At 37.1% G+C, this 17,053-nt stretch overlaps 1 protein-coding gene across 2 annotated transcripts; it reads right to left on the bottom strand.

Annotated features, from left to right (window-relative positions):
• Positions 1-87: 87 nt before the first annotated feature.
• On the bottom strand, positions 88-16,698 carry LOC103696398 (vacuolar-sorting protein BRO1-like). 2 transcript variants are annotated; one of them, XR_005512023.1, is made up of 9 exons: positions 15,911-16,698; positions 14,354-15,304; positions 11,652-11,741; positions 9,642-9,710; positions 7,265-7,405; positions 5,579-5,627; positions 2,733-2,869; positions 914-1,017; positions 639-759 (listed from the first exon to the last, which is right to left on the bottom strand). XR_005512023.1 is itself a non-coding variant. In XM_008778042.3 (8 exons), the coding sequence occupies exons 1-8, from the start codon at positions 16,577-16,579 to the stop codon at positions 307-309; spliced, it is 2,526 nt and encodes an 841-aa protein (XP_008776264.2). In that variant the 5' UTR covers positions 16,580-16,694; the 3' UTR covers positions 88-306. The 2 variants fall into 2 exon arrangements, 1 of the variants encoding a protein (XP_008776264.2); XM_008778042.3 differs by lacking the exon at positions 2,733-2,869 and having other exon boundaries at positions 88-759; positions 15,911-16,694.
• Positions 16,699-17,053: the final 355 nt, after the last annotated feature.

Raw genomic sequence — 17,053 nt, 5'->3', positions numbered from 1 at the left:
ATCAACAAAACTGCCCTGAGATAAAAACCTGAATCCGATAAACATCCTTCCGCAACATTTTAAATATCCTTTCAAATCTATCGAACGGACTCCCAACTAAACTAATTTCTTTCACTTCAACAATTACAAAATCTCTTACCTATTTTCATTTAATTTTTTCTATTTATAATGCTTTCAAGAATGTGCATATACTATAGAAATTACAATTTGTAAATTTAAGAATGATCCATTACAGTATGGTATCCGATCCCTTTGCAGCCAGCCATTCACAATGGAATAAAGTGAGATGAGGACATTGCATGTACTTCACCGAGGGCGGTAGTAAGTGCCCTGATGATGAGGGTGAGGACCTGGCAGAGTGTATGGGGGCGGAGGATGCGAAGCTGGTTGCTGTGGATGGGTGCCGGAGTAGGGTCCGGTCCATCCGGGATACGCAGCTGGCTGCCCGTACTCATGGTTGAGCGGCTGTTGAGGTCGCTGGTACTGACTGCTGGGGGCATAGTAAGGAGGCTGCTGCTGGGGTGCAGCATAATAAGCAGGGTATGGCTGAGGATGAGATGCTGGTTCTGGCCGCTGGGGAGTGTTCCTACGTGAGCTGGATTGCCCGGGTGCAGCACGGTGGGTGTAGCCTGTTTTTCCGTCAGCTGTAAAGTTGAGACCAGCAGTCTGCCTTTGCACATCTTCAACCATTTCCTGGCACTGGATATTTCTGGTCATCACGAAATCACTGCACAGCTGCTTTACATTTGTTATTGCGTCCTGTTTACAGACCACGTTGGAAGATCAGTTCAGACTAGCATACTACTGTAATCGTCAGCAACATGCTTCCAGTTATTGTGATTGCAAAATTAATGTGGATGAGAGCCGTGCAAGCACACGATTCCATCAGACAAATAGTGCAAAACTCGCATACCTGAAGAGTAACATAAAACTTCAACCCCTCATTGACGTTTTCCTTGATTTCTTGATATTTTGCTATGGCAGCAGAGATTTGTTTGGAACACTTCTCTCGAGCCACTGGAAATAAAAATTTGCTAAATTATTAGCAGTAATGTGGAGGAGCTTATAGATATATGAGCTATCGTGTACATATATTAGAGCTAGACCCATGCAATGCAAGTGATTACATCAAGAGAAAAGGCGTATGGCAGATGATCACGATCTGGTATCAGAAACTTTTTTCTTTTTAAAGACCTTGCACAAGTATTGGAAATAAGTGCCGAAGGAAGAAAAATTAATACTTCTAACTAAAATCCCACACATCTTGGAAACTGCCCCCCATATATATATATAAATCGCTACCCTAGCTCAAAAATATAGAGATAGCAGTCACAAAAAAAAAAAAAAAATCTTGTCTATGCCGTTGGATTGCTATTGGTTGTAATTTTTTTCTTTTTTTACATCATCCAGATTGGCCTTAGCAAATGTTGTATTTCTGATTTTGTTATTCATCCATGAGTCTTATTTTTATTTTTATATTTTCTCCTGCTGTTGGATTGGACCTTAGGTTGTTGCTCCTTTCCCCTTATACATCCAGTCAGATTCAAGTCTTGTTCTTGGAAGTATTTTTTTTTAATTTTCTATTATTTATCTTTTTCATTATTTCCTTTGTTTTGCAGTCCTTGGTATATTTTCTTTCATTTTATAGCTCCTTTCCACTCTTTTTGTGTTTTTTTTTTCTTTCACGTAAGACAGTTGAAAATCCACCAAAACACCCAACAATTAGTCACAGTTTTTGGACATAAAGTTCTCATTATATATTAGAAAGATATAGATATAGACCGAAAATCACATGGTATGAAGTAGTAAGGAAAGACTTGATGCTACATCTTTCAGAAAGTGTGGCCCTAAATAGAGGAAAATGGAGGAGAAGGAATCATGCAGACGATCCCAACTAGTTTGGGATTAAGGCTTAGTTGAGGTGAGATGAGTTGAGTTGAATCTACAGCAAAAGGCTTATGAGGAACAGTTATAGCCATTAAGCATGGACCACACACGAGGAAGGATTTTCTGTAGGAAATCAAATGGGGTAACATGGTTATAAAGATGACCTAATGTCATGTAGAATGGCTAGAAGACCCAAAAGTGTAAAACATTCAGTCTCAAACAACAAATAATAAAGTTGACTATTAAGTAGTGCCTTGGGAACAAATATTGATGTCAATGCACCAAAATATCACTTCTTAACTGTTATACTGGAAATATACTCATTATGAGTTCTACTAGTGTTGATACAAAAGCCAAGGGGTCGGAATGGACAATGGTGACTGAGTTTTGTTTCCATGCATAGCACAGATTAATGCCTGTGGCCAAGATCTATAATAACTTGCCATCTAATGACTGGGTATACAAAATGAATATCCATTTATATTACACTATCAAAAGAAAGATATGTTTGAGAAAGAGAAGCAAGGTTTAAGAAGACTGTTGAGATTCACTTGTCTCATTCTGCAAGATGATGCCTACACCTCACATAGATGGCTCATGTGACGTGCATGTCTCACATCTAATTCTACTGCATACATGAGAGGAATTTCTTGTCCGCTTGGACCATTTTCACTGCCAACGGAATCAGAGCAGAGTGATGGTACCCTATATAATTTTACATAATTTTGTGTTCAGTGCATAGTAGGATGTGGAAACCTTAAAACTTACATTAATATTAAAATTTATAATTATATTCTTGTGCATATCTGGATTTTGCAATGTTATATCCTTACACAGTATCCTACCTTGCTTTTCAAACTATTACATGCAAGGTTTGCATTATTGGTCCGTATCGTACAATCCTGGTACCGAATCAGTACACAGTCTCATAACGTACTGACACTCAATACGGCTCGCCATCTCACCGTACCACATACCGACACTGTAAAAGAATGGTATTAATATGGGTCCGGTATCGAAACAGCGAACCTTGATTACATGCTGTCTAATATTTCTTCTATTTAGAAGCAAATCCATGAAGCTTTTCCCTTATGTCTAACTCTATCTTGTAAAAAGTGTGGAAGCTTCATCTTACCCCTTCTCCTTTTTAACATGGAGGAAAGAATCAACTGAATCTATGAAATTTGACATCAAGTTCACCATGCAGAGAAAAAATTAGAAAAGAAAAACATTGCAACTCTGAAATATTAATAGTAGTATAACAAGATGCTTTATTTCCAAGTCCCATGCCTAAAATGTGATTACTATACACACATTCAATAATAATATGACTTTATCTAAATGTCTTAAAAAAATCAAAGCTAGTTGCATATATAGTAATTTTGGGTAATCGTTTTATAAAGGCGGACCTAAAAATATTTATTTTACAAAAATTAATAAAGAATCCCAAAGCATCCATCACTTATCTCTCACTTGAAAGTTGAAACTAAACTCTTATGAGACTTGACATAGTTTAGATTGACTTACCAAAAAAAACCACAATAAAAATTTTTTTTTAAAAGAAATCTTAACAATTCCATCACTAAGACTTAAAAAATGTACCAGCTTGAGAAAATGGATCTTTCCTAAGGTCATGATAATGAATGCCTTTTTCATTCCACCACCAGACATCCCATATTGGAGAATACCAATTTCCTATGCAACTAGAGTTTTGTATTTAGGCATTATTTTATCATAGTTCTTGTGCTAACTTAGTAGATTGCAAGATAAAAAGATATTGGGTCCATCTCATTATAAGTTGAAGATATTTTACCTGAATTTTTGTTCTAACTTAATTGATTGCATGAAATTACATATTAGGTCCATCTCATCCTAAGTTGAAGAACAACAAATATAATTCACATAACCATGTGTGATGATCATAAAACTCCTTCAACATCCAAATCCTCCGAGGAGAAATTCTATGGAATCTCCTCATCCTTCTCCATGGGATTCTCACAAAAAACCAGTAAACATGAGCATCCAGCCTTATCCCAATTATTTGGGATCAGAGCAATAGATCCCCATTCACCAAGCTTCCCTGTCTAGGGCCATATCTGATGTGATTTTAAGTTTTTCCATTCTTTTCTCACAACTTCCATTCATGTTATCGTGGACCTTCCCCTCCTTTTCTTGCATCCTCCAATACAAGCTAAAGTACCTCTTGTTGCTAAAGCCCTCTCAAATTTTCATTGCAAATATCCATAATTACTTTAATTTGTGCAACTCTTACAATTATTCTAATATACTTATTTCTCAATCTATTCTTTTTATCTTTACCATAAATCCATCTTAACATTCTTATTTTGCTATACTCAATTTCTTTTCCCAAACCCTCTTTATTGCCCAACATTCTGAGCCATAAAAAATTGTATATTTATTGTCGTTCAATTTCCCTTTAAATTGCCAATGTATTGCATCAATCGTATCATACTCTATGGCACCTCTCCACTTCATCCAACTATCTTTAATGCTATTTTCTATATCTTCATCTATCTCTCTATTTTTTATAATAAATCTTAAATAATTAAACAATCAATATATGGTATAACTTGTCCACCAATCTTAATTCAGACCTCTTCCTCATTTCTATTTTCACTAAATTTACATTCTACCTACTTTGTCTTTGTTTTAGTGATTTTTAAGCCTTCCCTAGCAAATTAACTAGAAATTCAAACCAAAATGGCCCATCCAGAATTTACAATTACATTAAATTGGGTGCATCAATATTCTAAAAAATGGAATAGCCTGCAGATGCCAACCTCTCTATGAATCATATGAAGCATCTGAAGATTGCCAGATCAAATGTCAGAGAAAAACTAGACAGTGAACTGGAAATAGTTACATCACAACACAAAACTGGAACATGTGAAAGGGTATCATTGTATTATCCATAATACCAATATAATCATGTTCTGCCAGTTTTTTGTTAAACTCGAAAGACATTACAAAGAAACTAGTTGTGTGCATAGAAATTCTCCTACTAAAGCAATAATTAACATGAGCAACAGTATTCAGTCAAAAAAAAATGCTTGAGATTGGTAATCCCAAAAATAGTTTAAAGTCCCTTTGTGTAGATAGTTCATTGGAATCTTAAACGATTAGTTGGAGATCAAGCTATCGCAGCTGCAGATTTCCTATTATAGAAATACCCCAACCAATTGAGTCCCAGACTTAACTCACAGTAAACTGACTTAAAATGATGTACCAAATAGTATCTAGACAGAGTAAGTAAAAGAGAAAAAGTTATCTGTTTGTCAATGAAATTTTTTTAGGACTAATAAGAGAAAATAAACCAGAAATATGGTCAGAAAACTGAGGAGGAAAAAACTGCATATATGGATATGCAGCTTTGTGATAATTATAAGACATTTACAGTTTAAATACCCAAATAACTAAAACCTTTCCACCAATCAAGGACAATCCGTCAAATATTCTAAAAAATGAAATAAGTAAAAATATATAAGAGCAAATATTAGGGGAAAAAAACTATGCATAATACAATCTGTAGCCAGCCATGCTGCAAATTTTTTGAAAAGAAATCCTTTATTATGTCAGTTGAAGAATGTAAATAATCCCATAACCAGAGCAACTAGGAAAAGAGGTAAAGGATCTCCTTGAGAAAAAGAAAAACAGGCAAAGGATGAAACACCTTTGTAGTCTTCTAGATTGAAAACAGCAGCAAATTCATCATTTTGGGCCTGCAAAAAAACAAAGATAGCTTAGTTTAGAAGGCACAGCAACAATCATCAACAATGTAAAGGATTCATGAAAGAAGAAGCGAAACCATCATTTTCTACCTATAGGCAGCAATTGGAATGATAAATTAGAACAACATTATGCCATTGTAGCATCGAGGATTCTTGCAACAGCAAAACGAGATAGTTTAATTAGTCAGGAAGATAAAAAGGAATGGGTTAAGTTAGGTTCTGGGCCTAAACTCAATCCCTGCAAACCTAGCTATCAGGCTTGGGCCTGCCCAGGAAACCTATAAGTTGGAACCACAGGCTAGACTTTCTACAAGCTACTGTTATGTAGTGACAGCTCCAATTAGAGCCAATTAATATATTTTCACTTTTATAAAGCATGACTTGAACATCTGGATATTTTTAATTCAAATGTCTGTTGGGAGATTTGCTTGCGTTGAAGCCATGTTTGGTTGCTGAGAATGTTAGAGGAAAAAAATTGGGGGGATCTTCCTTTCTAATGTTCATCATTAAAAAATGAACCCACGAGAGAAAATTAGAAAAAGAAAAGGGCCCACAATTTATCTATCTATGTTAGGGAAGGCTCCTGATGGAAAAAAAAAATCTCAGGTGGCTGAGTGAGGTTTCTGAGGTTTGTTTGTTGGGATAGATCATAGTCATAGCATTGCTTCTACTTGAAATTCACATCAGTTCTTGGTGGTGATCACCATCATTGCCTGTTTTGACAAGGATCATTGCTGCATTTAGATTTAATGAGTAATTGTCATGATGCCTGAAATTGTCCTGATGCAGAATAAGCTTTGAAAAAGAGACTCAGGTAGCATCTAGTCTTAGCTATTGATAGATAGATATGTGCATGTGCTGGCAAGTCCAATGCATGTGCGCTCCTCTTGTTTCTCTCCCTAGAGCAAAAGCTGAACTAATTGGGGTGATTTTTTATTGGAGTTAAGAGCCTCACAGCTAGAGGCTTAGGAACCACAGACAAAAGGCTCAGACTAAATTTTGTTACAAAATCTCTCTGTACCTGTGCGTGTGCATAATCTAGTCTGTATGCAAAAGTGCACCAATGATGATCAGGGTGATTGTTGCCAACGCATCAGGAGCATTTATTGCCTGAGCAGTCACCTAGGTGCCTAGATCATCAAATTAATAATTGCATACAAGGGAAGATTCATCATCTCCCATTCACTTACGATATTGATGGATTGAGAGAAAAGAATGAGCTGATTTTACAAGACCCGTGGAAAACAACAAAAATTGTTAGTCCATCCCTCTTTAATCTTCCTAACTTATCAATTATCTTCCGTGCTAATGCCTAAACAAGAAATAATGTCACCTCCAAACATCATTGTAACATACTTTCCCGGTTCCACTCTTTCCTTAAGAAAATTAATTGATGATTGTAGAAGAGATATAAATTGCACTATTAAGATTTCACATTAACCACGTTAATCATATTGGGATTGCTCCCACAAGTTAAATAATAAGGCAACTACTGAGTGCAGAGTCAGAAGATTCTTTATCTAAGAAGAGGTACAGTTACTGGAAGAACTCTAAAGAATTGAGTAACATACCATTATCATGAGACAATAGTTTTCTGATTCTAAAGCAGGAAGAAGAAAATAGCTTACCTCAATTTGAAGCAATAACTGATCCTGGGACTCAATGTTTTGGGCAATTTCTTCACAGATTTGGTCATACTTTGCCAGCTCCTTCTTGAAAAGATCCTCATGTGACCCAGTGCTTGCCATCAATTTTGGTAGTATATCATCCTGCAACAAAAGCAGCATGGTTGAAATGAACAGAGTTCATTTTATATGGTGAACTTGTCAAATCTGACAGATATTGCAGTTTTAGTTTTTGGATATGTCAGAGAGGCAAGTCCCTAGACATTTTGAACATAACAAATAATATTAGCATACTCAAATCATGCTGTTACTAAATTGTTATTTTCCATTTTAATGGCTATTAACTGATGTTATAATGGTATCTCTTTTGCTTTTGAAACAGATCCTTTTAAAGGGTTGAATTGGCAAATAATGACCATTATTTCTGTCAGAATGATAAATAATGGCTCAGGAGGCTCTAGAGGGTTACCATAAGATTATATCCATTAACTGCAAAAATCTAGCATTTGACCAGATTTCTTTTGAATAACAAGAATGGCCAGACCAATATTTGTTAGCAACTTCGTATAAAAGTCATAGATTATAAACAAGGATTTTAAACTCTCATTTAAACAATGTTGGTGGGTGACTCACGTGAAGATGAAATAAGTAGCAGTTTTCAATTGAGAGTTGAAATCAAGATATCCAAATATTTTAAGTTGATAATATAATGGCTGAGATATCAAAATATCAGCTGATATAGTGATAATGAGATTAACTTGGTTTTATCATTGGTTTTAGTATTTAACTATTTCAAAGCAAACCACAGAATCATAGTGAATAAAATGTTCCATAGACATAAAAAAAATGAAGAACTGATACTGATGCAGGAGAGATGGACCAATCATTTCATAGTAGCCCATTCTGGAGAGCCCATTTGAGTAGTCCATATTTTAGTGTAACATGAAGTCACTCTAGTCATATAGTAATGATTAGCCATTAAACCTTGGTAACTGTTAAGCTTTAATTATGCATCATATATGTGGAATGTGTCTTTTATGGTTTCTACGCATCCATGCATGTGCCTCTTAGAGGCAATTATTGTATTTGGCCCTTACAAAGTCGTCATGTATTGGTTAGGGGATACAAAGAATCATATGGTGTCTATATAAACTGATGAAGTAGAGGATGAATGAAGAACAAAGAATTGGCGCATTTGAGTTTATGTCTCTTTGAATATAGTGGTGGATACCACTTGATATCACCCTTCTCCTACAGTTTTCTCCTCTATCACAATCTCTTTCTTCCTCTCGTGATACTAATGGCACAGTAGTTGATATGTCAAGATATTATCACTTCATATCAATCAAGATAATATAAGCAGAAACTTTACATCCGCGCCGTTGACAACACCAATAAATACCAATATCTTGTTGGAAATGAAAATCATGGTTTTATCATTGCATAGCAGATATAAAAACAAAACAGCCTAATAATATCATTATATGACAAAACCACTGTTTATATATTATGATATTATTTTTCAAATTAATACCTCCCTCTTGCTTTTTGTGTGCATATCATTTATTTTTGTAACAATGAAAAAGATGTCAGCTATGATGGCCATTATAATGTTTGTCATGTGCAGCACAGGTATGAAGGCTGCTTGCATGTATCTCAATTTGTTAGCAACAACATCCATGAAATGGACATCTATGTTTATCTCCATATTATGACAGTTGTTAACAGCCAATTCCATGGGAAATAAATAGGCAATAATAGCAAATAATGGCATCATACATACTCTATGTCACATATGTCATTTTATATTTAAGTAGTACTATTACAGTTTGATTTATAGATACTTCAATTTAACAATATCATTATATTTTCAATATACAGTGTGAAATGATTTATGACCACTACATAGCACTGTTTTAACAGTTAGAATGCATATATGACGGCAAGTGTATAAATTGGCTGTTCTATGTGTCAATCAGATGCCTTCACTGTTTACTTGCAATAAAAGCAAGAATTTAGTATTGCATGCCAGTAATATGCCAGCCTAGCACTAGCATCGTAAGCAGCATGTGACACCATTCTATTCCAGTACTTGGCACAGAAGCATGCCAAGTAGGGGCATGCAGCCAGTACCATGCTTAGTGCCGCATGTAGGCAAGCAAATGGCATGGTACATATTGTGCCATGATGATTACCATTTAAACTCATGCATAAAAGTATTGCTTTTTTTTGTCTGCTCTTTTTACTTCTTATGTTCAATAATATATTCACCAAGCATGTAAGATGCACATTCAAGAATACTAATCTACCAAATTAGGCATTCTAAATTAACCAATATGAAAGAAACGAGGACAATTTTATGATCTCTAATGAATCTCACCTTTCTTCTCATGTCCTTTAACATGTCTTCAAGGCCTGCCCTCTGTGCACCCAAAGTCTCTAATTGCCTCTGAGTAGACAAGCAAGGTTGTTAGGGTAGTACTTAAGGTCATGCATGGCTATAGATAAAACTAAAGAAACATAAAGAAAATTTCCATGAGGCAAAAAAGTAATCATTTCCCTTTTTTTGGCCTGATATCTGATATCTCGACAGAAAATAGAACAATAAAAAGAGGTTAGACAGCAAAATTTATCTTCTCAAAAGAAGTACAAGCCTTCTTATTCAAGTTAACAATTAATTTTAAACAGATTCTAATTTGTTTTTTTTTAAAAAAAAGTGACATATGATTTTGATATGCCAGGTTCAGCTGCGAATATTTGATGTCACCATGAAATAGAAAAGAAGAAGTTCTGATGAAATTTTGTTGAACCACAAATGTTCAAAGTAATCCAAATATAATAGTATCGGGATAAACGAACCATGGAATACTTGAGGAACACTAATCTTTATTACCCAAAACTCAAAGTTACATGGAAGGCCTATCATTTCTTCCAGCATTCTGCCGCAAGCCCCAATCACATGAAACAGCTAGACATTGCACTAATCAACTGCATCTATTTCATTTCAAACACCTTCTTCTGTACTATAGATCCTATGCTGCCCAGATCCTATAGCTCTTGTTCTTTCTAGAGACCGGTTGAGAATGTAGAAATCAAAAAGAAATTTGCAAAGTATCATTTTTTATAATCCTTAAGCTAATAGGGACATTTAAATGAGAAACATGCATATTAGGAGACCTTAACAAGTAATATCTTTTAATTCATAAAATATTTAAAAATATGTGTTAGTTAAAATTAGTTTTTCTACTATTCCTATATCTCTTGTTTTCCCACTAGCCACGTCAGACACTTCTCCAGATCTGATTCTCGTGTCTGCTTCCATGCAGCACTGATTAGATCCATTTGCAAACTAGTGTCATAACAAAAATAGTAATAGCCTTTGGCTATAGTGTCACATTTTTTTTATCCCTATCATATACATCATTCTCATTTCTTTGGAGATTCTAATACAGCATCATCCTTGCTTTGGACATAGAGGGGTGAAACTGGGTGGGTTGAGCTTAGAAACTAGAAAAGAGAATGATGAGTGGAACCAAAAACACAAACAAAGCAAAAGACTATAAATACCTTTCTATTGTAATTTATTGTTTGAAATAAAATCATAAGCAGAAGGCTTTGAATCAACAAATGTGATGCAATACCCACTGACGGATGTCTGGTGTCTAGATCTCCAGTCCAAGAGTCTCAGGCAAATATAAAAACAGATCTTGCCTAAAACCCACATCGTCTAACTTTCACTTTCAGTAAACCAAAGTTTAACTAGCCACAGCCCCCTAGCAATTCACAACTAGAATCCACCACTAAACTATTAACAAATTATATACTCAAGGCCATCAACTTCTAGCAATAAAAGAAATCTTCCCTGCGATAATTCAAAAACAAATAACAAGCCCATTCCCACAATGTAAAAATTCTTGCAAACTATTCAACTATCTCCGAAAGACTATAGGATTAGCCATAGATTCTGAGTACCTTTCTATTTATTAATAGAATCACGGTATGAAAACAAGGATAATTGTTAGCCAGCAATCAACATATCAATAAGTCAAAAAAGGCACATACATGCATTAAAAAAAATGATGAGATATAGGAAAGATTAGCCGATATCTCCCTGCTTAATGGATGCCAACTGTAAATATGGTGTAAGTATTAGAGCCGTACTTTCACAAAATGTCAAACTATAATATTTCCTTGAACAGATGACGACATGCCCAATACTTAAAGTTCAAGATAGTGTCAGACCAGGAAGGTCTTAGCTACATGCATTAGGGCGGAAAGGATATAAGGAAGAGATAAAGAGAGAAAAAGAGCTCACAATTTATTAATGACAAATCAATTCCTGCAATATTTCTTCAAATGGAAGCAAAGTGAACATTTAAGAGCAAATTACCAAGCTTTGTTTGAGGGCTCCCACAATTGCATCTTCATTGCCATCCAAAGACATAATTGGCCTTGCAAGACTTGGAAGGGCTGATTCTATCTGCAATATATAATAAAATAAAAATGCAGATATGCAAAGAATTATACTACAACTCATTAATACAGAACAAAGGCAAACTAGAACTGCCATATACAAAACAAAACGCAGAAAGAAGCATAAAAAATAACTTTATCCCTAGTGCAAGTAATCATGTAAAGCTTCTACAATAAAACAAAGTGTTTCAAAAAAGAGTCGTAAACAATACACCCAGCACTTCAGGTTAGATGCCAGTGAAGCAATTGATGGAGTTGAAGATTTAATAAAAGATCAAGGATTTCATTCGAAAGTAGTCAAAATTCGAAGGACAAAAAGGTAAGTTAGCAGAAAGAATTCCTTAAAAGCAGAGGTTGGGGAAAAAATTGAGTTAAAATATGAAAGTAGAAACATGATTCAAATTGGAACTAGCAAAGTAATACAAGTTAATCGAAAAAAAAGCAGGATGTTAATCAAGATTAAATTAATTGTACAAATGCTTAAACTAATGGGCAAAACAAATTATAAGCATAAGGCATGATTAGGATCAAGATTTCAAGTTTTGATTGAAATAGATTGCTTTCACCTAAGAGGCTAAAGACTGAGTAAAAAGTAGCACCCAAATTCAGGTTTTAGTAGTTTCATTCAATTTTGGTGGAAACTAATTAGTTTCGGTCTTGTTACGATCAGTTTCAGGCTTTTAGCGAATTTCAGCCTGAAACTAACCAAAACTAATCATAGATGCTATATAGTTACATTATTTTTTTAATTCTATCTATGGATCATCTCTTCAATTTTTTAGAAATATTTAGTTATTACGGTCAAGTTTGGGTCCATTTTCAGTTAAAAGAAGGGGTTTGAATTACAATGCAGTATTTGATCTATGTAGCATGTAATTTACCCGTTTAAGTAATTATTCAAAATTTACAGCCTTATCAATTACCTATCAAATATTATTAAGTATCTATATTATATTTGAGTCTTGAAATATTTCTTATAGGATTCTGTCTATCAATTCTCAACTATATCCTCCACTCGTGCGGTCCTAGGGCAGATCTCCTAATTTGCACCTATCTTTCCCTCTCACACACCTCCAACTCCAATCCACCCAAAGTTTTGGGCTGGTTCCCTCCCATATCCGCTCATCTCTCTCTCTCTCTCATACACACGCACACACGCATGCATGCACACAAACTCTTCCAATTCACCCAAAATTTTGGATTATCCAACCATATCCCTTTCCACCCTTTCCAACACCTCTCTCTCTCTCTCTCACACACACACACACACACACATACACACACAAGCACACTCTTCTAATCCACCCAAAATTCGTGGTTGTTCACCCATATCTCTTTTCACTTCTTTCAACACCTCTCTCCTTCTCTCTTCTTTCAATAATGCACTACAATCTACTTAAATTTTTGGACAATTCCCACTCAACACCCCTTATCTAGTAGGTAAAAGCATCATCTGAAGATATTTTCCAATTTGAATCGGGAAATATATATATTTTGATCAATACTATCTTATGAGATAACTAAAAAGAGGATTCTCTCATTTTTGGGAAATCTGGAATCGATCAAGACTTTGATGGCTTTAATCGAAAACCCAAATTGGTAAGAAATAATATAAGACCCAAAAAACACCAAGCATGGAAAACCACCTCCAAGTCTGATCCCATTAACATGGGGTCAACAATGAAGTGAAACTCTAAAAGAAGGCTCCACATAGAAGAAAATTGAAGTGATTTTAAACTAATATTGGACCGTATCAAGTAATGGTGGTAAAATATGGAGAGAAGAAAGGAATGAATGGGCTAACAAATCTTTTAGAGTGTCGGCTTAAATTTCTTAAAGACTCACCATAATCTAATAATATACAACCTTGCTTTATTTTCTTTTTTGGGTGGAGGGCTTTGAAGACATGCATTGTCTGCCAGATTCTAATATCTGACCTTGGTAAAGGGTAGAAAGCCTTTCTAATTGCTACTTTTGGCTTTGAATTTTTGTTAACTTTAGTTGGCTTTGCTTATTGATAATAACCAGCTTATTCTTGAGGTCTTAATATGCCATTGACTGTTAGTAATGCACTAAAACTAAATCATTTTACAATGCCAAAATAGTCAATTTGTTCATTAAATATCATTAGATAGAAATGCAAAGTAATGAGTATCTATCTGTCTGTAGATATGAATTTTTGTAGTATATGACCTCTCCAGCCGTGTCTTAATTTCTTCAGAATCCTTATAAATTTTAAAAGATATGAACTAAGCTTATCCTCTTTTACTGTACAATAATCTGTATTCAGTCTATGTGGAGCTTTGTAAGTGAAATATGTACTGAATATCAACAAAATCAATTGGTGTAAGTTGATATCATTTTGAAAATAATAAGGAGAAGAAGCACAGCAAAAGATCTCATATAATTTTGCTCAATCTGAAATGTAACAGGAAGTGACAGAGGTCTAAGGAAATGCCAGATAAAATTACATAGTATACGCTCAATATTATTCTACATATGTTGTGGGAACAGAAAGACTATCAATGTATTTTCATGTAAAACCTCCACAAACCTCCACAAAGCTAGCAGCATTTAGATAGGAATGAAAAATACATACATATAGTGCAACATACATACTGGCCTGCGATCAAGGATTGCCATAAGTGCAGCATTGTCTTTTACAGCTCGCTCAATTCGCGCATCACTCTCAGCAGCTTGCTTAAGATTTGCAGCAAACCCATTCAATCTATCCTGCAGGTTCTTTGTCAGGGTGCTGGACTGTGGTCTTGTCCACCGCGTCCCAAATTGAGTCCTAAAGTGAGTATCCTCATTTGCTTCCTTCTGGAGTAGCTCTTCAGTCTGGACCACAAGCTCCTGATTGACCCTCTTCAAATCCCTGAGCTGCTGCAACTCAGATTCGAGGCCAGAAGGGCCACCACTGATCTGCACAGCCTCAATATCCTCCTTAAGATCCACGGGCAAACTGAAATTACCTTCCAGAGCTAGAATAGAATCAGGCAGATCCATCTCCTTAAGTTTAACCCTTGTCATCTCACTCCCTTGCTGCAGCTTTTCTGCTTGGGTTCGGATAATATCATCAACCATCTCTGTGTACCTGGAGAGGGCCTTGGTGCTGATGTCTGGGACAAGGCCTGGGAACAACCTCTCCTTGCTAGCATCTAAAACTTCACCCAGTGGCATAGGCTTGACGAGAGAGGCTCCCGGTAGAGCAGACAAGGAGCTGGCTGCTGGGACCCGCATGAGATACACCCGATCATTCTCTTTCATGGCTCTCTCCAGGTTGCGGTTCACGTTGCTCTCCAATCTGGAGACAGCATCAAGGAGAGGTTGAGCAACTCCCTTGGCAGACTTCTTTGCATCCGTGAGAGTACCTAATCCAATTTTTAGCCGAGCAATTTCCTCGGCAATCTCTTCCTTATCATGAAGCTCTAAGGAATATCTAAAGCAAGCCTCTGCATAGAACTGGGCTGCCTTTAATTGCACATGGGAGACCCATGTCCGGTCAAAGTATTGGTTGAGTGGAGAAGCATTAAGGGCCGCATAAGCTTCCTCATAGTAGAGACCAACCTACAACGGTCACCACACACCACAAGGTTTTATGACATAATCTCAGAGCTTGTTAAACTTCAGCAAGGGTCATAAGTGTTCTGATTGACCTACGGTTCAACTAAGTAAAAAAGTTTCTGAAATCAAGAAAGAAATAAAGCGAGATTTTAAGCAAAAACATGAGAGATCTGACGAAGGGGAAAGAATTTAAAAGCTGCCACTGGAAGTTGATGAAGAATTTCAAAAATCCACCAATAAGGTGCAGCACATATTTCTCCATATGGCTGCAACAACTAGCAGAAAAATCTTTAGGAGAAAGCAAAAAAGACAAAAACTTTAAATCCTGGTCCATCGTTCCGATTTCATGACGATAAAGACTTCGATAACTTATATTCACCAAACCTTGAGTGAAACATCAAAGATATAGGTGCCATATTTCAAATTGACTATGAAGGGGATAACTGGTTGCATTTAGGGATTCAAACCGGCACGATATCGATTAAACCAAATCACTAGCAAAAGAATCGTCATTCTTTTCCTATTAATTGAACAAGAAATCAAGAAAACGAAAGAAAGCAGGAATAATCATTGCAAAAGCAAAAGGGCAAAGAACTGGTGTGGGTCTACCTGCCTAGCGACCTTGGAGCAGAGCCCGGGGGGCTTGGCGTCAGCAATAACCTTCTCAAAGAAGCACTCCTGCGCCTGCGCAAGCATGAGCCGCTCGAGCATGAAGGCGCACTCGGGGGACACATCCAGCGTCGCCCCAGCAGCAACCGCCTTGGCAGCCACGTGATCACGAAGGAACGCGAAAGCGCCCGCGGCGGCCTGAAATGAATTGCAAGCCTGCTTCAACCCGGCGGCGGAGGATCGATCGGCGGATAGTGCGATCTGGCTGTAGACGGCGGCGAGATTGAAGAGGACGGCGGCCTTCTCGATATGGATGGAGGGGAGGGAGACCTTTTTGTTGGCTTTGAAGGCGTCGTGCCATGTGAAGGCGAGGGAGTGGACGTGGGCGCGGTCGGGGGAGATGGGGAAGCGGGGCTCGATGAGGGCGAGGGCGCGGAAGTAGTGCTGAAGGAGGTCGCGGCGCAGCTCCGGCGACGAGGCGGTGGAGGACGGGCTCTCGAGGTCGGAGCGCATCTGGCGGACGGTCTGGAGGTCGTCCTCGTTGGCCTGGGCCTCGCGCTCGGAGAAGGTGGCGGCGATGTATTGCCGCAGGGGACCGTAGAGGTCCACCGCCGCCGTCTTCTTCTCCTGCACCGACAGCATCACGTTCACCACCGACGGAGATGACATAGCCGGTGAATGGATCGGATCACCGGCTTGGTTTCCTTTTTTTTGCTCTTTTTGGTCAAATTGAGAGAAGGGAAGATACAAAGAAACGAGCAGGAATCAAGTAGTGTGGGGGGGGGGGGAGCTTGCTTCACGATGAAGGAGAAGAGAGAGGAACGAGGCTACGCGGTGTCAGGATTCGTGTTAACGTCAGATCTTGGCCGTCCATCTGCGACGCTTATCTGAGACTGGGTATGTTTCCTGAAACAACAATATTGCTATTAGGTCTCGCATCAGCATGGATGGATAGAAAGATAGAGCGGCGGAAACAAAAAAAAAATTCAAAAATGGAAGAAATGTAGGGAGGGGAAACTAATGTAACCGTTTGAAGATCTAGGAAGGGAAATGATCAAATCTTATGAGAGATATACGTGGCAACCTTATGACAACTAAATATTGTTATTAAATCTTGGAGAATTTTTAGTGACAAGATTTTGA

The sequence above is a fragment of the Phoenix dactylifera genome, chromosome 5, assembly GCF_009389715.1.
Source record: "Phoenix dactylifera cultivar Barhee BC4 chromosome 5, palm_55x_up_171113_PBpolish2nd_filt_p, whole genome shotgun sequence".
Classification (NCBI taxonomy): Eukaryota; Viridiplantae; Streptophyta; class Magnoliopsida; order Arecales; family Arecaceae; genus Phoenix; species Phoenix dactylifera.
This window is presented reverse-complemented; position numbering and strand designations above follow the sequence as displayed.